This window comes from Schistocerca gregaria, chromosome 4 (assembly GCF_023897955.1).
Source record: "Schistocerca gregaria isolate iqSchGreg1 chromosome 4, iqSchGreg1.2, whole genome shotgun sequence".
Lineage (NCBI taxonomy): Eukaryota > Metazoa > Arthropoda > Insecta > Orthoptera > Acrididae > Schistocerca > Schistocerca gregaria.
The window spans coordinates 458775024-458800094 of NC_064923.1; the positions used below are offsets into that span (position 1 = coordinate 458775024).

Here is a 25071-nt window from a genome sequence, read left to right on the forward strand (position 1 = left end):
ACAAAAAACAGGAAGTAAAACTTGAAGAATAAAAACCAGCGTCACGTATAAAATGTAAACCCAATTTAGCCATGGAGGCATCGTCATCTAAAATAGAAGGAAGGGTGGCAGGAAGATTAAAATTCCGTCTTAGAGCGGCGAGATGTGGACAGTCCACGAAAAGGTGGGCCACTGTTAAATGGGAGCCACAGCGACAACATGGTGGGGCCTCACACTGGAGAAGATAGCCATGCGTCAGTCAAGTGTAGCCGACGCGAAGGCGGCAGAGGACCACAGAGTCCCTGCGAGAAGCCCGCAGAGAAGACTTCCACTCATTTGCTCTCCCCTTGATGGCACGGAGTTTATTGGGTGTAACTAAGCTGCGCCATTCAGTATCCCAAATCCCGAGAACTTTGCAGCCAGCGCAACACTGTACAGAAGTCAGTTTCGGGTATGCCAATCGCCAGAAGCAGCTTACCAGTGGTCTGTTTGGCCAGGCTGTCAACAAGCTCATTTCCTGGAATTCCAATATGCCCCGGGGTCCATACAAAAACTACTGACCGACCAGATCGTTCGAGGACATAAACCGACTCCTAGATGGAAACTACCAGAGGATGGCGTGGGTAGTACTGATCAATGGCTTGTAAACCACTCAGTGAATCACTGCATATCATGTAGGACACACCGGGGCAGGTACGAATATGCTCAAGGGCACGAGAGATGGCCACCAGCTCGGCAGTGAAGACACTGCAGCCATCCGGCAAGGAGCGCTGTTCAACATGGGCCGAGTAAGCATAGGCAATGTCTACGCGACCATCAACCAGGGAGCCATCAGTATAGATGACTTCAGAACCCTGGGATTCGTCAAAGATGGACAAGAAGTGACTGCAGAGTGGCTCAGGAGGTACAGAGTCCTTACAAAAGTGCAATAGGTCCAACCGTAGCTTCGGTCGAGGCATACACCATGGAGGCATTTGTGTATGGACCCGCACGAGATCCTGGAAAGGTAAGGACTCGAGTTCCACAAGTAGGCAATGAACATGTACAGCAATCGTTATCCCTGACTGAGGCCGCCATTCCGGGAGAACAACCACAAGTCTCGGGAACAAAAGACGGTAGTTTTGGTGCTGAGGAGAGCTATGGACATGAGCTGCATAGTCGGCGAGCAGTTGGTGGCACCTGATGGAGGGACTCCAGCCTCTCTAGGACACTGGCCACTGGACTCGTTCGAAAAGCGCCTGTCGCTAGACAGACCCTGCAGTGGTGCACAGGATCAAGCAGCTTTAATGCCGAGGGCACTGAAGAACCATATACGACACTCCCATAGTCAAGTCGCGGCTAAACTAGGGCTTTGTAGAGCCGCGCAATGTAGAGCGATCTGCCCCCCAAGTGGTGTTGCTCAAGCAGCAGAGGGCGTTAAGATGCCGCCAGCACTTCCACTTAAGCTTATGAATGTGGGGGATCCATGTTAGACAGGCGTCGAAAACCAGTCCCAAAAAGTGATATGTTTTGACTACCCGTAGCAGATGGCCATCAAGGAAAAGGACAGGGTCAGGGTGGACTGTCTGTTGCCGACAGAAGTGCAAAACGAAGGTCTTGTCGGCAGAGAAGTGAAACCCATGGTCGAGAGCCCATGACTGTGCTTTCTGAATGGCTCCCTGTAGTCAGTGTTCAGCAACACCAATGGTTGAGGAACTAAAATAAAGGCTAAAATCGTCAGCGTATAAGGAGGGCGACACTGATGGGCCTACAGCTGCTACTAGGCCATTTATTGTGACCAACAATGGAACGCTCAATACAGAGCCCTGCGGGACCCTATTCCTTTGGATATGGGAGGAGCTAAAGGAGCCTCATACTTGAACACTGAAGGTACGGAGGGAGAGAAAGTTCTGTATAAAAATCAGGAGTGAGCCACAAAGGCCCCACTTATGCAATATTGCAAGGATGTGGTGGCGCCAGGTAGTGTTGTAGGCCCGTAAATAAAAAAAGACAGCGACCAGATGTTGGCGCCTGGAAAATGCCGTGCAGACAGCAGACTCAAGGCACACCAAATTATCTGTCGTTGAGCGGCCTTGGCGGAATCCACCCTGGGATGGAGCCAGAAGGCCCCTAGACTCCAGGAGCCAACACAACCTCCAGCTCGCCATTTGTTCAAGTAGTTTGCAGAGAAAATTGGTGAGGCTAATGGGGCAGTAGCTGTCCACCTCCAGTGGGTTCTTGCCAGGTTTCAAAATGGGGATTATGGTACTTTCCCACCATTACGACGGGAAAGGCTCTGACGTTCCAACCACTCTTTCATGGAGCGGAAGGCAAGTGGGTAATTCAAAGAAGCGGGACTCTGAGCAAAATGCTCTGCTAAGCAGTTTGCAATTGAGTCGGAGTCAGTACAAACTGCTCCATTCAGTGAAAGTGCAGGGATGCTGACGGGGGTCGATAACCATAGAGGCACCTAATCTTGGTCCAAACCTGCGATGGAAGGATATGGAGGCCAATGGTGGAGACATACCTTTCCCAGCACTCCTGCTTGTGTTGGTGAATGATGCGGTGGGCCCGCGCATGCAGCCATTTAAAGGCGATGAGGTGTTCCAATGAGGGATGCCGCTTGTGATGCTGGAGCGCCCGCCTGCGACCTTTAATCACCTCAGCGCTCTCAGGTGACCACCAAGACACAGTCCTCCGCCAAGAGGACCCAGACGAAAAGGGAATGGCAGATTCTGCAGCAGTAACAATGCTTCTCCGGCTGGGAAGTGGGAACTGATGTCCCCGATGGTTGTGGGAGTGTTGCTCCTGAAGTAGATGGAGCAGGAGCGACAGGGAGTGACGTGCCCCCCCACCACCAAGGGGGCAGATGGATTCTGACAGATCAGAGAGCCAACTGTACACGATGAAGCGGGAGACGGGAGAACTGTTGTCGCAGTGGCAGTGTAGGTGGATGTCATTGGCACAGCCTCAGTGTACGTCAGGTGGTCCAGAGTCTTTTATTCCATTATCTTCCATCCTTTCTGGAAAATCCTACAGCCCAGAGAGCAAGGGGAATGGTGTTCTCCGCAGTTAACACAGATGGGAGGCGGGGCACATGGAGCATTGATATGCGAAGGACGTCCACAATCTCGACACGTGACACCGGAAGTACAGCGGGATGACATATGCCCAAACTTCCAGCAATTAAAACACCGCATCAGAGGAGGGATATATGGCTTCACATCACACGCCCCGTCCTCGCAGCGTTACTTCTGTCAGTATCTCGTCTCCTACCTTCCAAACTTTACAGAAGCTCTCCTGCGAACCTTGCAGAACTAGCACTCCTGAAAGAAAGGATATTGCGGAGACATGGCTTAGCCACAGCCCGGGGGATGTTTCCAGAATGAGACTTTCACTCTGCAGCGGAGTGTACGCTGATATGAAACTTGCAGAACTAGCACTCCTGAAAGAAAGGATATTGTGGAGACATGGCTTTCACATCAGCACACACTCCGCTGCGGAGTGAAAGTCTCATTCTGGAAACATCCCTCAGTCTGTGGGTAAGCCATGTCTTCGCAATATCCTTTCTTTCAGGAGTGCTAATTCTGCAAGGTTCGCATGAGAGCTTCTGTAAAATTTGGAAAGTAAGAGACAAGGTAGTGGCAGAAGAGAAGCTGTGAGGACGAGGCGTGAGTCGTGCTTGGGTAGCTCAGTTGGTAGAGCACTTGCCCACGAAATGCTTAGGTCCCGAGTTTGAGTCTCGGTCCAGCACACAGTTTTAATCTGCCAGGAAGTTTCATATAAGCGCACACTCCACTGCAGAGTGAAAGTCTCATTCTGGATACCTTCACTTAACTTGGTTAGTTACTTAACTGGTTACATGTTCCATTGAAGAGGAACTCTGAAACCAAAATGATTTATTCAATGTGAAATGATTTCACCATACATTCTGAAAGACAAAAAATTCTTCTACTGGGTACAAATTGTGCCTGACCTCTTGATATTGTCCTTCTGGTTTATTTGTAATGAAGTACTGGTTGGTGTAATAAAATTTTCTGTACCATCTGTCTGCTTTGACCCATGAGGTAGCGGTCCCATGTTGCGTGATGTCATGACAGTGAAGTGTATTTGTATCTGAGTGTTTTTGTCAAGGGTATATTTGTGTATGAGGTGGAGATGTCTGATGTTACATGTTTTTGTTTCAAAGGTGTTTGATAGGTACATTGGTGAGTTATTTGACATTTGGATTGCTGTGTGTGAGGTCAACATTATACGTGTTTGTCCCACTTTACTAGTGAATTATTTTATGCTGGGAGTTATGGCTAATGGATTTGTGCTTCTGTTTGGAATTAGTAGTGCCATGTGTGGTTTATAGTTGGAGACAGGGCCAATTTAATGCCCAAGTGACACAAGTGGTGGCTTTCAGCGTCATAGTTTGTAACAAAAAGCAGCACAGGTGAAAGTATATGATAACAAAAGTGGAAACGTTTCAGATAATACGGGTCCACAAACGAATCTTCTGCAACATAACTGTAACTGCATCATTACAAGTCTCCACTAACTTCAGTATAAATGTACTTGGACTGCTTTTCGATCTAGTCTTCATCTAACTGGGCTCAAATTTCACTGAAGACTCACCTTAACAAGACATATAATACTACTTCAGCACTACCTATGCAGCGTGTTTCGAAGTGTTTCAAACACTCCCAGATCCTCTGGTAAGTATTGACAAGACTGTGCAATTCACTTCTCATGCTCTTTAACTGTGTCAATGGGAGTGCTGTATATTTCACTGTTGAAATGACTCCTGGCAGAAAAAAAAATCCAGAGGGTGAGGTCAGGTGGCCTCAGAGGCCAAGGCAGATAGCCTGCTTGGCCTACTCAATTTTTCCATCTTGGACCATATTGGCGTGTTGGATGCCATATAATGTCAGCAACAAAATATGTCTTCGCTGCATCATGCATGTACCACATTCCCCAATGTTGTGCTAGGTAATGCAAGTGCTGGTGAAGTCTGAGGCCAATTAGGTGATGTCTTTTAAATACATTGGTATGAAATGCAACAAAGCTACATACTGAAACCAGTGCTGACTGTTAGCTGTACATTTGAAAGTATCTCATTTGCAGACTCACCTTTGCTGGAACATTTTGCTTTCTTATGCTATATTTTCATGCTTATATGTTTTTAGTATAAATTTTACTGTGACCTTTATTGATGAATAAATCCATGTTGCCCAGACCTCGGAGAAAAATATTTTTCATCTGATACCATTTCAGTGATGACAGTGTCAGTTTAAAATTTGACTGATGAAGTGTTCCATTTTAATCTACGGAAAGTTCTGGATGAGAATTACTAGTTTTTAGGGAATAAAGAAGACAACCCACTGAAAGGCAGAAGTGCTGCATTGTCGATAGGTACACAAACAAAAGGTACAGAGCTTTGCCAGCTTTCAGAATGAAATGCCTTTTTCAAGTGTCTAGGAAAAACATGCACGTGTGCACACATCCATAACCCCCCCCCCCCTCCACACACACACACACACACACACACACACACACACACACACACACACACACACACACACACACTCTACGGAAAGTTCAGGATGAGAATTACTAGTTTTTAGGAATAAAGAAGACAACCCACTGAAAGGCAGAAGTGCTGCATTGTCGATAGGTACACAAACAAAAGGTACAGAGCTTTGCCAGCTTTCAGAATGAAATGCCTTTTTCAAGTGTCTAGGAAAAACATGCACGTGTGCACACATCCATAACCCCCCCCCCCCCCTCCACACACACACACACACACACACACACACACACACACACACACACACACTACGGAAAGTTCTGGATGAGAATTACTAGTTTTTAGGAATAAAGAAGACAACCCACTGAAAGGCAGAAGTGCTGCATTGTCGATAGGTACACAAACAAAAGGTACAGAGCTTTGCCAGCTTTCAGAATGAAATGCCTTTTTCAAGTGTCTAGGAAAAACATGCACGTGTGCACACATCCATAACCCCCCCCCCCCTCCACACACACACACACACACACACACACACACACACACACACGTCTGTTCCCTACATTGTGCTTAGTCGACTGATTAGTCATCATAATATAAAATACACTTAGGAAAGCTCTTACAAGTGAGCAATACAAGAAAAAGCAAAAATCCCATGTTCAATTATCATTAGCCATATTTTCAAAAGATGTTGTTTTGAGACTTCACATGCCAGACTGGCAGACAGCACAAAATAATTGCTTAATGGCAAATGCACATGAGATTTGACATTTTTCTTGTATTGCTCAATTGTATGAGCTATCCTAAGCATATTTTAACTCATGATGATTACTCGAAATGTGCCATAAATAAAGATTTTAGCAATGAAGACGTTTCCATGGAATTAATATGTGTCAGTTTAAATTGGTGCTACTCAACAGTAATTGAAACTAGATCAACAGAAGAAAAGTGTGAAATCTACCACTGATTTATGGCATAGGATTGCTGTATTTATAACATGAATAAAAACCCAAGGGAAGGTATATATTCATTACCCAGTATGTGAGGTAATATTCATTACCCAATATATGAGGTGTCAGGTTTGTGGAGGTGAAATGAAACTGACCAAAGCTGCTATGTCTCCGACAAGGGATCAGAACATGTGGCGTTGCACCAGGATAATGTGTGGCAGTCTATATGGAGGGATTCCTGGTTCGAGAATTCTAGGTTGGCCATTCATGAAATTGATTTAATGACATTACTTTTGCTGTTGGTAGTCCATTGAGTTTTGTGCACACGAGATGGACGTCAGTGACCATGCCATTTAGAAATTGTTTTCATTTCGTAGGGAAGTTTGCTCATAATTTACTAAGTATAGAAGGAAGTTGGTTAGGCAGAGGGCTGTAGAATAAATAAATAAATAAATAAATAAATAAATATTCATTTGGGAAAAGAAAGTTTGGTAGTGGTAAATCTCTGGTGTGTCTGTGGGTGAGGAGGGATGTTGTGTCAAGCACTCGGTGTTCAGATGTCATTTCAAGGATGGTGGGGAGATGGGCAAAACCAGTATTAATGGATTTGATTTGGGCATTTATTGAGGAGTGTTCTTCGAGAGTTTCAAGTGAATTTTCTTCTTATAGTGATTTTGGGAGCAGGAGAGGATGAGCATTTAGTGGTCAATCACAGTATAGAGTTTGAAGGGGTTGCTGCAAATACAATATGGGGAAATTAGATGATGATGAATTTGGATGTGGAGTGCTCAACATTCATGGTCATCACCACCCTGATGAAAAACCAGTATGCCATTCTTGTGGGGGGAGGAGGGAGGGGCGAAGGCTGTCCCCATGTGCACAGTAGTTTATAATGCATTAAAGTCCGCCTCACTTCCCCAGCACTTTGGGATGTGGTCTGACAGTTCAAAATTTCAGAAATTGTGTAACACTGGTGTCAGTATCAGTGAGAGTGGTAGGCCAAATTGAGGACTGCCCTGATATCAGTATATAAAACAAACACAGCCAAAATATGTTGAACTGAAAGTGCCACACCACAAACTTCACAGGTCCATGAATTCTCCTACTGGAGCAGCAAACCACATCTTAAAGGGCTATGCCCTATGCACAGTCTGGTGATCAACAGTTACTTCCATTGTTTGTTAAGGTTGGTACGAAGTTCGTCATGGACGTGTGGTCAATTTGGGTGATCACAGTTTATTTTATGCCAGCTCCAACCATTCAGTTTCTGTCAAATAATAAATGATGGCGTGCCATGGGACAGCACTGCAACATACACCACCATCTCAACATGCTTCTTTAGCTGCTTTGTCGACTACATCAGTTTCCTATATCCCAATGCGTCCAGGACCCAGCCAAGATGTTGGAACTGGTGTACAGAGTCATGGAGAAGCTGAATCAAGTTATTAAGCAGATACACTTGGGGGACCACTTGTATCACATTGAGCAAGTCAGAACACACAAGAAATCTTGTACTGTGATTCCTGTGAACCCACTGCAGTGCTGTCGTAATGCCATATAACTCTGCATCACAATTTATAATTGTTCTGGAAGGTGGACTTTGAAAACCCTATCATGGAGAACAGCTGAGCAATGGAGGGCATTCTCTTGCTGGTATCTATGCGCATCGACAACAATAAAATTGATGTACGTAATTAAAATGGAAGAAAACAGGGTTGTAGAAACATAAATTGGAAGTACCAGTTTTCTAGTATTGATGATAAGATGGGAATTTGTTCCATCCCTTGCTGTGTATTTGGAGGTCTGTTATATCCAGAACCTAAGACAGTCAATAGCATGTATCCTGAATGGCTTGGTCACATGAAGCAAATTCCTTAACAGCCGAGTTGCGGGTAAACTGCTGCACTAAATGCCAATGACTGAGGAAACACACAGATTTTCAGGGCCTGTCAAGCCAGAAAAGGTGTCGCTGAATCAAGAGTGATTGTTCACCAGCCTGCACACACACACACACACACACACACACACACACACACACACACACACACACACACCTGGGCTGTGTCCAAAAGGCTCCAGTCGATACCCAAATGACTTCATGGTGATCCATAAACCACACTGCTGTAATCTAACCATGAGCTGGAAATGTCCTAAAAAATTGCAGGAGGCAGTACCTGTGAGCTCCTCACACCTTTCCTCGAAATAATTTCAAAATATTCAATGATTTGAAGCCCTTTATTAGTAGATCTTTCAGGTGCTGGAGTCACGTTAATTTCAAGTCAAATAGTAGGTTCAAAAAGCACAATTTGTCCTTAATATGTAAAATATTGTCCCCCCCCCCCCCCCCCCCCACTGTGAGTAAAGTTAAAATTGACACACTTATTCTTTTCTGTTGCTAACTTAAATCCAGTTGCATTGGTCTGAGCCAGTCTCCTGAAAATCAGCTGTAGCTGCTCCTTGTCACTGTAAGATCAGAGGAAGAGTAGAAGGTTGAGGAGTCATTCATAAACAAACAGCATTTAACAGGGCTGGTGACAACAAAGAAAATGCCACTTGTGGCGATTGTGAATAGTACGGCACTGAGTACACTGCATTGGGGATCCCATTCACCTGAACATAGCCATCACACAAGGCAGCAAAACCACAATATCCAGAGTGTCAGTCCTCAAGGAAGCATTGGATAAGAAGTGGCAGATGTCCACATAGTCCCCATTCATGAAGTTGGTGAAGGATGTTGTACCTCCAAGAGAGTCATACACTTTTTCTAGGTCAAAGAACACACCAACCAAATGGTTTTGATGTATGAAGGAATCCTGAATTGCAGTCTCCACTGGGCCTGGCACAGATGATCTGAGATGTCAGACAGGGAGCACCTGACCATGTGCTTTAGAATAAGGGGTACACTCGAGTAACTGTCAGTACGATTCTCGCCTAGTTTCCGTAATGGAATTAATGAAGCCTCTTCCAAGTCATGGGGTGCTGCCCATCAAACCAGATTTAATTGAAACAAGACAGTTTATATTTGGCTCTAGGTTACTGATGATGGTGCATGGCACAATGAATCAGATCCTGTCCTGGAGCATCATCTCCAGTCACAGACAGAGCCGAGTCCAGTTCTCACAAGGAGAGTGGAAGATCATAGACCAGCTCATTTAATGAGAAGAAGTGGTCCTATGAAACATGGGGAATGCACAGTGACAATAAAAAAGTGACAAGTTAAAACCTGAGCCATGTCTCTATGGGCATCCACCAACACCCCATTTCTCAACAAGGCCCTGTGGGGAGGTGTACTGTCTTTGCCTGAAATCTGCCTTACTGAGACCGAAACTTGCACAGTGGAAGTGGCCCAATAATGAAAGTCACAAATTCCTTCCAGAAGTTTCTCTTCTGTTCTTTGATAACTAACCTCTCTTGTGCTACAGACCTCAAGTTGGAGGGTGTTTAAATTTCCACAAAGTTGCGCACCTAGCTCTGACTGCTGAGTGACATTCGTCATTCCGCCAAGGGACAGGCCAACATCTAAGATGGATGCTAAACTGAGGAACGAAATCTGCAGCAGGTCATCGTATCACTTAGGTGATGTGGTCCTTCATAACCTGGGTCTAATCCTATTGTTGAAAGTTGTCTGTTCACTGTATCACAACCAGATTGCCCTTTGACCTATCCATCTTCAACGCCCTTTGACCCAGCCATCTTCATGGTTTCCTCTTGACCAATGTCTGAATCAGCAGATGAAACTACAAGAGAAAGTGATCGCCGGAATGCATATCTGAAGCCACTTCCCACTGAAATAAGACTGCAATAACTGGGGAGAAGAAACAAAGGTGAGTGGTTGAAGATGATCCTGAAGCTGTAGAAAAGAATCATCTGACCACATTTCAAAAGGCAGATACAGTTGAACTTTCTTATAAAGACATCATATGTAACAGCAACTTGGCTATAACACAGTGATTTCTGTGGTACTGCCATATTCCTCATAAGGAACATACTTCTCACCATTTCTTAATAAGACAAATGTGTACACATGTACCTCATATGTAACATCATTTTCAGCCTCAGTTAGCAACAAGAGTTTCCAAGAATCAATGTACTGTATTAGTCTGTTGTTGTAATATTATGACCTGGCACATTCTTCTCTCTGTTCTTCAAGCAACAATATGTGTAGTATAGATTCCTCACCTCATTGTTACCCCAGCTCATTCATATTAAAGTAATGATAACAATCACAGCACTCATTAATAGTACACAGGATGTCAGTTTCTATAACAATTTGTTACAGTTTAGAACAGCATGGCCGGTGGAAGAAAAAGCGAAAGTGATTCATGAAATCTATGAAGGAGCTAAAAAAGGTTGATGGGTATCGTCAACTTGGGCTCAAATTCCACTGTCCAAAAGATTTGGAAAAACAAGTATGAAATTGTTCTTGTGTTTGAAGATAATGGACCTAAAATTAAGTGGTTAGAAAAAGCTAAATGTAGTGGCATGGATGAAGCACAGCTTAAATGATTTAAGGAACAGAGAAGTATCAATGTACCCATTAGTGGACCTTTTCTTGTGGTGAAAGCAGAAGAATTTGCCAAGACATTAAAAGATGAATTTGTTGCAGTAGTGGCTGGATCGACAGATTCAAGCAATGTCACAGCATTACTTTTAGAAAAGTGAGCAGTGAGGTCAATAGTGTGAATACCGAAGTAATCCAACAATGGATCACTACTGTGTGGCTTACATTTTGTGAAGGATATGCATACTATGACATTTTTAATGCAGACGGGACCTGCATGAAATTCAAGGGTGAAAAACATGTTGGCGGCTAGTTATCCAAAGAACGATTAACAGTTCTGGTTTGTGCTAACACAAATAGAACTGAAAAGAAAAAATTGCTCGTCGTAGGTAAATAGACAAATCCTAGGTGTTTGAAGCATGTAAAAAAATCAGCCAATGCTCTACAGCTCTAATAAAAAGTCCTGGATGGTCTCCAAACTAGCTGAAGCTGAAATAAGGCACTGGGGTCGGGAGCTTGGAAAATATGAAGTTTGCTTTTTCTTCCTGCAAATATGATAAGTTTTTCCAGCCCATGGACCAAGGAGTAATTAGGAGTCTGAAATGCCACTAACATAAGCTCATATTACTGAAAATGATACAATAAAAGAAAAAGTATTCATTGCACAAAAGCGTGTAATCAGAATAATAGCTGGAGCCCACCCAATATCACCTTGCAGACATTTATTTAAGGAACTCTGGGTATTTACTGTACCTTCACAATACATATATTCACTTATGAAATTTGTTATTAATAACCCATTACAATTCAAAAATAATAGCAAAGTGTGTAGTTACAACACTAGAAGAAAGGATGATCTTCACTATTGTGTGTCCAGTCTGACTTTGGCACAGAAATGGGTGAATTATGTTGGCACAAAAATTTTTGGTCATTTGCCAAATAGCATTAAAAGTCTGACAGGCAGCCAACCATCATTTAAAAACAAATTCTGAATGACAACTCTGTCTACTCAATAGATAAATTTTTAGATATGAAGTAAATCAGAAACTGTAAAAAAATGTGGTATGAAAAGTCGTATTCATGATCTATGCAACAAGCATTAAAATAAAGTAATGCATTGAGAAAATGCAAGATTGTTCCATTACATGATGGATGCGATAAGATACGTGCAGACGGGTCACAGCCCAAACCATCAAGAATCGCGACTGAAGAAATAAATGCCACCAAAACTGAAGACATGTTCAATGATGCTGATGATCTGCCACTGTCCACACCCTGCCAGGTATCAACTGTGATATTCTAAATCAGCACGACTATGGAATGTATGCAACAACAGATGATAATCTTATTACAACCAAAGCATAAACTGAAGATGAAATTGCAAATGAAGTGAAGAATCACAGCCAAAGTCACCCTGAAGTGAGCAAGGCAGACAAAGAAGAAGGGGCAAAAGAAATAAATAAAGTGCCTAACCCTACTGCAAGTGATGCTTAAAAAGCCATTAGAATTGTGAACATGTTCTATGCAGTTAGGAGACAGAGCAGTGAAATTTCACATTAAATAATGAACACAGAACATAATTTAGAAAGTGTGTATTGGGCAAATAGACAGCAAAGTAAAATAAACCATTACTTCACACCTAAGTAAAGAAGTTTGGCGTATACTCGAGATACTGCTGTACATACTGCATTCATGTAAGCTTGACATTGAATACTGTATGTAAAATAAAACAGGGCTAAGCTGATTTCTTCTTTTGCATTTGCCACCACAGTAGACTGAAAATATGAAATCTCGGTTACAATGACACTCATTTACAACACAATTTTCGAGGTCCTTTGAATGTGTTATAGACAGCTTCCACTGTATTCTCTGAAAGGATAATGCATACGATAACTCAACCACTGGAGCAAGTCGCAGATAAGCTCCACAGCACACTGTGTGCATTGGTCTTTCACAAGGACGAATGGGTGGGGCAGTGCACAGAAGAGTTCTCTCAGTGCATCTACATCCAACGGATCTTGAAGTGGAAGGTTAACTGGTGTGGAAACGTCGACTACATCTGCTCATATGACTGTGGTAAGAGGGAGAGAAGGGGAACAGCATCTGTTATTGATGAAAACAGTCACTCCTCCCTTAGCCCTATCTCCAATAACATCATCTTTCCTGTAGAAGCGGTGGCACTTAATGAAGGTGTGTCAGTGACTTTAAAATAAGTTTCTAGAAAGCAGAAAAGTATTTCCTGGGCTAGGAGCTATAATTCCACCAAATGCAATCGGTATCCATTTAAGTTCCACTGCAACAGGAAAGTCCCAACGTGAGCCACAAATTAGCGATGGTTGTCGTGCTTCTCCTATTGTGGTCTGGATTTGTGTGGAAGCATCCCACTTGGTGACCGGCTTCTTCAGGGACAATGCAAAAGAAGTAGCAAACATCATAAGCTGAAAAGTTTGAAAGCTTCTTTAGCTTCACCATGTTGTTGTTGTTGTTGTGGTCTTCAGTCCTGCGACTAGTTTGATGCAGCTCTCCATGCTACTCTATCCTGTGCAAGCTTCTTCATCTCCCAGTACCTACTGCAACCTACATCCTTCTGAATCTGCTTAGTGTATTCATCTTTTGGTCTCCCTCTACGATTTTTACCCTCCACACTGCCCTCCAATACTAAATTAGTGATCCCTTCATGCCTCAGAACATGTCCTACCAACCTATCCCTTCTTCTAATCAAGTTGTGCCACAAATTTCTCTTCTCCCCAATCCTATACAGTACCTCCTCATTAGTCATGTGATCTACCCATCTAATCTTCAGCATTCTTCTGTAGCACCACATTTCAAAAGCTTCTATTCTCTTCTTGTTCACACTATTTATCGTCCATGTTTCACTTCCATACATGTCTACACTCCATACAAATACTTCAGAAACGACTTCCTGACACTTAAATCTATACTCAATGCTAACAAATTTCTCTTCTTCAGAAACGCTTTCCTTGCCATTGCCAGTCTACATTTTATATCCTCTCTACTTCGACCATCATAAGTTATTTTGCTCCACAAATAGCAAAACTCCTTTACTACTTTATCCTCGTTTTGCTTTTGTTGATGTTCATCTTATATCCTCCTTTCAAGACACTATCAAATCCATTCAACTACTCTTCCAAGTCCTTTGCTGTCTCTGACAGAATTACAATGTCATCGGCAAACCTCAAAGCTTTTATTTCTTCTCCATGGATTTTAATACCTACTCCGAATTTTTCTTTTGTTTCCTTCACTGCTTGCTGAATATACAGATTAAATAACATCGGGGAGAGACTACAACCCTGTCTCACTCCCTTCCCAACCACTGCTTTCCTTTCATGTCCCTCGACTCTTATTACTGCCATCTGGTTTCTGTACAAATTTTAAATATCCTTTGGCTCCCTGTATTTCACCCCTGCCACCTTCAAAATTTGAAAGAGAGTATTCCAGTCAACATTGACAAGAGCTTTCTCGAAGTCTACGTATGCTAGAAATGTAGGTTTGCCCTTCCTTAATCTAGCTTCTAAGATAAGTCGTAGGGTCAGTATTGCCTCACGTGTTCCGATATTTCTACGGAATCCAAACTGATCTTCCCCGAGGTTGGCTTCTACTAGTTTTTCCATTTGTCTGTAAGGAATTCGCATTAGTATTTTGCAGCCATGACTTATTAAACTGATAGTTCGGTAATTTTCACATCTGTCAACACCTGCTTTCTTAGGGATTGGGATTATTATATTCTTCTTGAAGTCTGAGGGTATTTCGCCTGTCTCGTACATTTTGCTCACCAGATGGTAGAGTTTTGTCAGGACTGGCTCTCCCAAGGCTGTCAGCACTTCTAATGGAATGTTGTCTACTCCTGGGGCCTTGTTTCGAGTTAGGTCTTTCATTGCTCTGTCAAACTCTTCACACATTCATAAAACACCTTATAAGCAGCCAGCAATACCCTACAACCCCTTGTGAATATAGAGAGGAGAGAGCTGAGAGCTTCTGCACGGTTACCTCTGTTCTCATGATTACAATGAAAGTATTATGCCAGTGTCCTGTTACTTCTGAGACTACTTCCTGGGCTGACTGACCAACCGAGCTCTCTGTTGGAGAGCGTAGGTGCTACCAGACAGTACACTTACCCAATCAAGACCAGATGTGAATTTAGTTTGTTACACAGAGATCTCATGAGCCGATAGGGAAACAAATGTCGACCCAGACACGGCCCTGCATGCCAGAACAATAACTTATACAAACTGCGGGGAGGGGGTTCCTCCCTTTGCTGAGTCAACTCTAAGAACCTCTGACAAAAATCATGCACAACATCTTACAGCTTCCTAAGTGCAAGTGCCAGGTTATGCAACAGTGGTGATTGGTAAACTGATGCCATAAAATAAGTGACAAAAGAAAGCTACAAAGAGAACTACTTGCAAATGGCCATACTTTAGATCAAACTTGCAAAAATCATCAATTTTTGCCAATGGATTTAAATGGCATTCAAGTTACCCTGGTTTCAAGTAATACAATTTCTTATGTGGCCTCTGTATATCAGTCAGCTGACACCAATGTGGCTTTCATGTCAGCTTGAAGCCTTATTCATGGCCAATACATTGTGTGCAACTATGACAATCACTGATGGATTGGTAACATATGTAAAGTTGATACTGACGAAAATGATGCCCTGGTCAAATTGACCCACCCTTTTGGCCCACCTTACTCACTCTATTGGTCTGAAAGAGAAGACAAACGTTGGATTACTGAACAGTACATCATCGTGAATACTGTAGAGCTTTCAGCAACTAGAACAGGATGTCAGTATAATTTTCTAAAAGCCATATTAATCAGTAATGAAGAAAAATTTAATGCCATGAAACAGTAATTTTAAATAGCACCAACTTGGGAACCAACATGAAGAGACTCACATATCGACTTGCGAACCATGGCAAGAGACTCAACTGAGGCTTTGGAACATTGATGAAAAAACCAATAAAGACAGCTTGGGAACCAAGGCTAGAAACCCAACGGTGTCTTTAGAACCTCGTTGGTTCGTTGTTTGATTTGGGAAGTAAAGGGACCAAACTATCGTGTCATCAGTTCCTTTTTCCTCATGCGAAGGCATCTCGAGTTAAAACCATTCCCAAAAGAAATCTGGGAAAGTAAAAAGGCATAAAACTAACTGGGGTACACACAGAAAGAGAAAACAAAAAAGGCAAGTCAAACAGGGAGAATTTGCGCAAAAAGGAACAAAGGAATAGAAGGTATATTAAAAGAATATAGCAGACAGCCAGTACTGGCTGATCGGAAGAATAAACAAGGATGAGACAGCCACTCTGCAACACACTAAAATCTTCAACCTAAAAGAAAAAAGGAACACAGATAAGGAATAGATGAAGACCAAGATGAATTAACAGCAAAGAAAGAGTGAGGAATAGTTAAAATAGAGGGAGGGTGGAGCTCTGGGAGAGAAGGCCAGATGTCCACCCATAGATTGTGTGATAAAAAGCCTCCTCACAAATAAAACATAAAACTGAATCAGCTGTTGATGCATTGTCTCCCATTACTATTGGCAGTGTAGGAAGAAGGTGAAAAGTCCACCACAGGGCAGCTAAAATCGGGCAGTCCAACAAGATATGGACGACAGTCATGTGGGAACCACAGCGACGCTGAGGTGGGTCCTTACGACAGAGGAGGTGACTATGAGTCAGCCAATGTAGAGCTCGCAAAGGAAAACGGAGTCTCTTTGATAACACATAATTTATTTGGTGTACTGGGGATGCCCCATTCAGTATTCCAGATCCCAAAAACTTAACAGCTTAAGACCAATCAGAGATCAGTCTCCGTTGTGCTGATGTCCAGAGTTGGTTTACCAGTAGTGTGTTTGGCCAGACTGTGAGACAGTTCACTGCTCGGGATCCTGACATGTCCTGGGGTCCAAATGAAGGACACTGGACGTCCTCTGTGCCCAAGGGTGTAAAGATTCTTGTAGATAATAATTACCAAAGGATGACAAGGGAACCACTTGTTGACAGCTTGTAGGCTGCTTAAGGAGTCACTACAGATGATGGACTCACTTGAGAATGAGCAGATATGCTCCAGAGCACGAGAGATGGCTACCAACTCTGCAGTGAAAACACTACAGCCATTTGCCAAGGAGCACTGTTCAGTATGTCCAATAGGAGCATAAGCAAAGCCAACATGACCACTGTCCATCACGTCATCAGTGTAGACTATATCTGAGCCCTGGAACTCACTGGAAATACAGCGGAAGAGGACCTCAGGTGGAATTGAGCCTTTTGGGTCTTGCGATAGGCTCAGACAAGCCGTGATCGAGACATGGACCACGGAGGTGAACCACAGGAAGGCCGGTAGGGGGAAAGCATAGAGCGGGGTAAGAAACAACTGGACACAGACATCAATTGGAATCCCTGATCTGGGCCACTGTCGCAGGAGGTGGTAATTTTGATGGCAAGGCAAACTATGAGTGTAGGCAGTATAATTTGGAAGCAGTTGTTCTCGCCTGATCTGCTATGGAGACATGCCAGCTTCCAAGAGGAGGCTGTTCACTGTGCTCCTTTGGGAAGCTCCCATCATGAGTTGAACTCCACAGTGGTGTCCCACAGCCACAACGCTGAGGATGATGAACCGTACACCAGGCTTCCATAGTCAAGACGGGACTGCACAAGAGCTTTGTACAGCAGCAGCAGTGTAGGGAGATCAGCACCCCAGTCGGTGTGGCTCAGGCATCTAATAATATTACGATGCCGCCAGAACTTTTCCTTAAGCTGATGAAGATGAGGAAGCCAAGTTAAGTGGGTGTCAAACACCAGTCCCAAAAATCAGTATGTTTCCACTACATTCATTAGTTTGTCATCAAAGTAAAGTTCCGGATGTGGGTGGACAGAATGATGATGACAGAAATGCATGAAGCAAGACTTGACAGCTGAAAACTGAAAGCCTTGAATGAGGACCCCTGACTGCACCTTTTGTATGGCTCCTTGCAGTCTACATCAAGCCACACCAATAAAATAGGGTCAGAAGGAAATACAAAAATAGTCATCATATAAGAAAGGGGGTACTAAGGACTCCACTGCTGCTGCGAGACCATTAATGGCAATTAAAAAGAGTGGGACATTCAGTATGAAGCCCTGTAGGACCCCATTCTTTTGGATGTGGGGCGAACTGTGTGAAGCAGCAACTCAAACTCTGAAAGTCTGGAGTGACAAGACGTTCTGTATAAAAATCGGGAGCGGGCACCAGAGACTCCACTCAGGCAGAGTAACAAGGATATGGTTTCATCAAGTGGTATCGTAAGCTTTCATCAGATAAAAAAAGACGGCAATAAGGTTTTGATGCCTAGAAAAGGCAGCAAGTAATTTGCTGGCAGATGTTTAATCATTCGGGAATGGATGTAATCTGGTTCAGGGGGTATGTCACGACAATCAGCAAGGGCACCGAGAAATATCCACTCACTGAAGGGAGAATTATATGGCTCAGTATGGTGTAGAGCAAAAGATAGGTGCTGTCATTCCACCTGCTATTTTAGGAGATGAAAGGCAGGGCAGTAATTCTCAAATGCACAGGTGTGAGCATAATGCTCGGCAAGACTCTCTGTGATTTTTTATATATAACAAAGATTCCAAGACTTACCAAGCGGGAAAGCGCCGGTAGACAGGCACAATGAACAAAACACACAAACACACACAGAATTACTAGCTTTCGCAACCGATGGTTGCTTCTTCAGGAAGGAGAGGGAAAGACGAAAGGAAGTGGGTTTAAGGGAGAGGGTAAGGAGTCAAGGAGTCATTCCAATCCCGGGAGCGGAAAGACTTCCCTTGGGGGGAAAAAAAGGACAGGTGTACACTCGTACACACACACACACACACACACACACACACACACACACACACATATATATATATATATATATATATATATATATATATATATACGATGTAAATAAAATAGAAAGAAATTTCCACATGGGAAAAATATATTAAAAACAAAGATTCCAAGACTTACCAAGCGGGAAAGCGCTGGTAGACAGGCACAATAAAAACACACAAACAAAATTTCTAGCTTTCGCAACCAACGGTTGCTTCTTCAGGAAAGAGGGAAGGAGAGGGAAAGACGAAAGGATGTGGGTTTTACGGGAGAGGGTAAGGGGTCATTCCAATCCCGGGAGCAGAAAGACTTACCTTAGGGGGAAAAAGGATAGGTATACACTCGCGCGCGCGCGCGCACACACCCACACCCACACACACACACACATATGCATCCATACATATACAGACACAAGCAGACATATTTAAAGGCCAATATATATGTCTGCTTGTGTCTGTATATGTATGGATGGATATGTGTGTGTGTGTGTGTGTGTGTGTGTGTGTGTGTGTGTGTGTGTGTGTGTGTGTGTGTGTGTGTGTGCGCGCGCGCGCGCGCGAATATATACCTATCCTTTTTCCCCCTAAGGTAAGTCTTTCCACTCCTGGGATTGGAATGACTTCTCACCCTCTCCCTTAAAACCCACATCCTTTCATCTTTCCTTCTCCTTCCCTCTTTCCTGACGAAGCAACCGCCGGTTGCGAAAGCTCGAAATTTTGTGTGTGTGTGTTTTTTTATTGTGCCTGTCTACCGGCGCTTTCCCGCTTGGTAAGTCTTGGAATCTTTGTTATATCTCCAGGTATACTGGCAGAGGCCTGATATCTAAAGGAGAAGTTCGTGTTCCAATTGTGGAGACGTATCATTCCCAACACCCCTACTTCCATTGTTTGATGAGTTGACAGACCTGGACACAGAGCCATTTGAAGGCAATAAGAAGCTCCAGGGACGGGTGACACTTACAAGTCAGACGGCCCGCCTACGGTCTCTAATGACCGTGGCAATTTCCAACGACCATCAAGGCACTGACTTCCCCTGGGGACAACCTGAGGAACAAAGGATTGTCGATTCAGCAGTGGAAACAATGATATTAGTGATGGTCTGGATCACCCAACTGATGTTGCCATGCAATGGAGATTCAATGGTGTTAGTAGAGGTGAAAGCGTCCCAGTCAGCCTTGCTGAGAGCCTATCTGGGCAAGCATCCAGGTGAGTGACACTGGGAGAGGGCCAGAGACTGTGGAAAATGGTCACTACCACACAAGTCATCATGAGCTCTCCAGTGGATAGATGGCAGAAGGCCAGGACTCCATGTATTTAGGAGGTAAATGACGAGTTGATTTAGTAGATTCTTGACATCTTTCCCATGGCCACTAATCTTGGTTTCACCCCACAAAGAGTTATGGGCATTAAAATTACCCAGAAGCAGGAAATGTGGGGGAGTTGGGAAATTACAGCACCCAATACAGGGTGTGGTACCTCACCATCTGGAGAAAGGTAGATGTTGCAGATGGTAATGTTCAGCTTTGTCCTCACACTGACAGCCACAGTTTCTAAATGTGTTTAAAAGGGCATAGGCGTGCTATGTACAGAGGTATAGACTCCATCTGACATCCTGTTACAGTCAGTACGATTTTTGTAATACTCCTAACAGTCACAAAAGCTAGGGGTCTGCTTTGCCTGAAACCAAGCTCCTTGAAATGCAATGCAAAAATGAGGTATAAAGCTTAAAAGTTGTTGTAACTCAAGCCAGGTCAAGAAAAAACCACCACAGCTCTACTGAAGAATGACGCTTGCTGTAGTTGGGGAAAGCATGAAGTGGCCAAAGAGGCAGATTATGCCTCAGGATCACTTGCTGCCACAGGTTGAGTATTTGTATCCATTTCCATTGTGACTGAGGTGCTGGCAACATCCAGGTCCTCAAGGGACACTAAAATGTGCACCTTGTCCTCAGATGCAGGACTGGTAGGCAGTGGCGGTGTTCGGGCCACCCGAATTTCCTGTTTTTTTAGCAGACTTTTTCTTCGTCTGTTTCTTCTCTCACTTCTCGTTAGGGGTTTCCTGGGAGTACTTCTCTGAAGTAGCTTCAGGCACTGAGGAAGATTGTGAAGCCCTTTGTCCAGCAGCTTGTGGCTCCTTCAGCCACTGGCGAGTGTCCATTTTTGCACTGGTGGAGACCTTGGAAGGGAGAATTCCAAGAGACCTCTTCCGTGCGAAAGGAGCCAGAGGAGGCTGTCACTTCTCCGGCTGGGGGAAGGGGACCAATGTCCCCGGCATTTGGTGAGGGGGGGTTATTGCTCCAGAAGTAGGAGCTTTGGGAGCAATGGAAGAAGAGGTGCCCCAACCACCAAGGGGGCAGACGTATTCGGGCGGCCCTGAGGGCCCAGTGTACGAGGCAGAGATGTGGGAACTACTGTTGCCAGTGAGGGTGGTGGTGATGTAGCGGCAGCACATGAAGATGTCAAGTGAATGGGGTGCAATTGTTTATATTTCCGATTAACTTCTTGGTAAGAAAGCTGGTCCAAGATATTGTACTCCATAATTTTCTCCTCCTTTCTGAGTACAGTGCAGTCCAGTGAGCAGGGGGGTGTCGTTCTCTCCACAGTTGACACTGAGTATTCGGATGCAGCGGACGTCGGCAGTGTCTATATTTCGCACCGAAATAGTATCAGGAGGACATGTGCCTGAATGTCCAGGACTTAAGGCATTGCATAGTGGGAGGTACATATGGTTTTATGTATCACCCTCAAAGGTCAAGATGAAGGCACTAGTGGAAATCCTATTCTCTGTTGGTCCCCTATAGATGAACCAGATGAAGTGAACACCCTGCTGTTCTAAATTGGTGTGTAGCTCGTCACTGGACTGCAAGAGAAGGTCGCAATGGAAAATAATACCCTGGACCATGCTGAGGCTCTTATAGGGAGTGGCAGAAACTTGTCACAGGCAAGCAACACCTGGGTCTGGTTTGAGGCTGCTGTCTGAATCAAGACCAACCCATTTCTCATTTTGTACAACACAGCCATTTTCTCAAACTTGTGCTCCAGGTTATCAACAAAAAGTAGAAGCTTTGCAGCCACAAAGCAAGAAATGACTTGGTCCACTTCATTGCAAGTCATCCGCCCTGATGCCACCCACTCTGATCAGGGCTCTCCCCATGGGCACCACCCAGCCACAGGAAAGGCCACGTGGAGTGATGGCTGTTGCCAGGAGTCCTGATGCCCCAAGAAGATGGTCATCTACTACTTGGCACATGTGGGAAGTTTGCAGCTCACGCATCAGCAGTGCAATCCCTGTGTTGTCAGAGGGTTACTACCAATAGGGTATATGACGGCCTCGCCACGGCGGACTAGCTACTGTGCTGGATACTATGTGAATGGAAATCCAATACTGCCACGGGGACAAAAGAGGACAGTGGACAATCGATGGAGGGTATGCACCGCCTAAGGTGTCCTCACTTAAATAGCTGGACTATGGGAGGAGCTATAGTGCCATCACAATATTAGGTGCAGAAGATCGTAAGACACGAGGGATATATAGTGTACCACGTAAGGCGTCCTTTCCCAAATGGCCCACATTTCATAAAAATTTGGAAAGATGGAGAGCAAACCCAGAAAGGGGACAAATCTCAGTAAGCCAAAAGGATGGAGACTCCTTTTAGTGGCCTATTATGACAGGCAGGAAAAACTTGGACATATTCTAACACCCGAACCCGCATGGGGAACTGAAGACAACAACAACACAAAAGTTTAAAAATTAGGCATAACAGAATATGTGAAGGTATGTATCTAAATCTTCCTAAAAGTGTGTGTGTGTGTGTGTGTGTGTGTGTGTGTGTGTGTGTGAGAGAGAGAGAGAGAGAGAGAGAGAGAGAGATGCCTCACAGCTTCAGCATTTATAGCACAAGCAAACTGAAAATTTTGAGACAAACTTAACAATTTGCAGACACCAAAAATGTGGCACATAAAGTGTAATGATGTGACAATGTTACACGACAGTAAGAAGAACAAAAAAAATTAAAGGTAACCAATGGTTTCATGTGCTCAGTAAAGGACAAAAACACATAAAGCATGAGAGACTTGAGAAAGGAGGGATGAAGCATATAATTATAATATCATGCTTCCTGTCAATCTAAAAGGTAACAAACTTGTAGATTGGGGTCAGGCCTTCATAAAAACAACTAAAATAAATGGTATGAGACATCACACTACTACTTAGTGACATAGTTTAAATAAAAAACATAAGGCATTTAAAAAAGGAAGCACCATGCCAAAACCAGACATAATGGGAACCAGTATATCCTTCTAATATCTGGCAGCATATAAGGTCGGCTTAAGTCGGCATGAACTAGAATGACCATTGAGTAAAACTGTAAACAAAACAAAACAATTCAATTCACATCAATACAAGATTTTCATTTATGACCTAATGAGACTACCAGTACGACACTTTTAACCTGATTTGTTCCACATAATATCAACAGAAAATACTCATACCAGAAATAAAAAACACAGAGATGATTCAAGCGAAAAGCAAGCTAGTACATAATCCTCCGACGACAAAGAAAACAAGGTAGGGCTAATTTATAATATTGGAAGAATCTCTTGCTTTTAGTGAAGCGGGGAAAACACATTTTGCAGGTATTGTAACGCAACTTAAATTAGATTCATAAGTAAACTATCATAGACCACCGAGAAAAGAGCATGGAAATTTTCTAGCAAGAATATCCTTATAATTAACCAAAGGAACTGGGATAGCACATATTCAATAAAAACATAATTCTCTTGTACATTGCAATGACAAAGACTGTACTGACGGGTGTTGAACATATGTTCTATACACAAAATGGGGATGAAGACTGTGTCATACGACGGATGATTAAAAAGCTCAAACTAACAATGGTAGCTACCAACACGCATAGCTTCCAGTGGCTATAATTCTTAATAAGCAACACATTTGCATTAGGGACTAAGGGTGACTAATGCAGCTCAGTAACGAACGCACAGCATGAACCAACAGAGAAAACATCTGCCATAATATTTTACAGTCAACGCGAATAGAATGTGGTGTTCACTGTTTCTAAAGAGTTACGGATGCTTCGATTGCAAAACTCACCAATGTGCTTGGTATTAACGCACTGATGTGGCATTCATAAGTTTATGCGTCTCACCTCCACAATCTTGATGAAACGTGGGAAGAGCGGCGTCCTGTTGACAGCTATTAAAGGCACGTTTGGCCACACCTCCGGGACAGCAACAGTCGTCGGCAAAGGGCGCGGAGTGGGTTGGTCATCATCACTTCCACTACCACTTCTGTACGAGGAGTCATTCGGTGGTTTATTGTCATGATCACTCGACGCTTCAGAATATCTTGGAATGCTTGAGTGAAGACATCGCACCCCCGGCGTATCATACTTTATAGTCCTAGTATAGAAACTCCTTGGTGTTACTGTTCCTAAAACTTCAATGTACCTTCTCCTAACTTTCAAAAGCGTCAACTGATTTGCTTCATGAGTCAACAGATGCACCTTTCGATTGCTACACAACAAAAGCATACGAAGACCGACTTTTGAAAACATGATTCTCCACTACCTGCCGATTGTTTCATCACCCAACTACATCTCTGACAACAACTTACCAAAGATTTCACAACCAATCATCGAAGATGTACCTAATTCCTATCGTAAATATACTTTATATCTTTCATCCATGAACACTTTGTAACATAAACATACTGAACTGAAATTATAATAAGAGTTCGACATCAATACAACAAATCACACAATTGCGAAAAAACCCAATTCACACTGGCGGTCACTGCATTGTTAGCTGCAACAGGCAGAAGACGAGCGTTGTTGGTGCCACACATTTTAGCAATTTTCACCGAGATAAATGCACGCTCTCCACCCCGGTAGCTGAGTGGTCAGCGCGACAGAATGTCAATCCTAAGAGCCTTGGTTCGATTCCCGGCTTGGTAAGAGATTTTCTCCGCTCAGGGACTCAGTGTTGTGTTGTCCTAATCATCATCATTTCATCCCCATCGACGCATAATTCGCCGAAGTGGCGTCAAATCGAAAGTCTTGCACCCAGCGAACGACCTAACAACAGGAGGCCCTAACAAAGTAGAAGCAAGATAGAGACGAATCTTCCAGACCACGATTGGCCACAAGCCTGGAAGAATGTCTCGGAAAGAGCAATACCTCCAGAAGCTAGAGACACGTGGTACAAAGTCGTACACAAGGCCATGCCCACGAACGAGCGTCGAGCACGCATCCGTATGCGCGAG

The 25071-nt window shown here is 43.7% G+C and overlaps 1 protein-coding gene across 1 annotated transcript in view; it reads right to left on the reverse strand.

The window, feature by feature from the left end:
- LOC126266639 (lon protease homolog, mitochondrial-like) overlaps positions 1-24713 on the reverse strand; it is a 131656-nt gene extending 106943 nt beyond the window's left edge. Inside the window, exon 1 of the mRNA XM_049971029.1 lies at positions 23957-24713. Within this exon, the coding sequence (XP_049826986.1) occupies positions 23957-24364 (408 nt within the window). The 5' untranslated portion in view covers positions 24365-24713. The remainder of the gene's footprint in view (positions 1-23956) is intronic.
- Between the last annotated feature and the right edge of the window lie 358 nt (positions 24714-25071).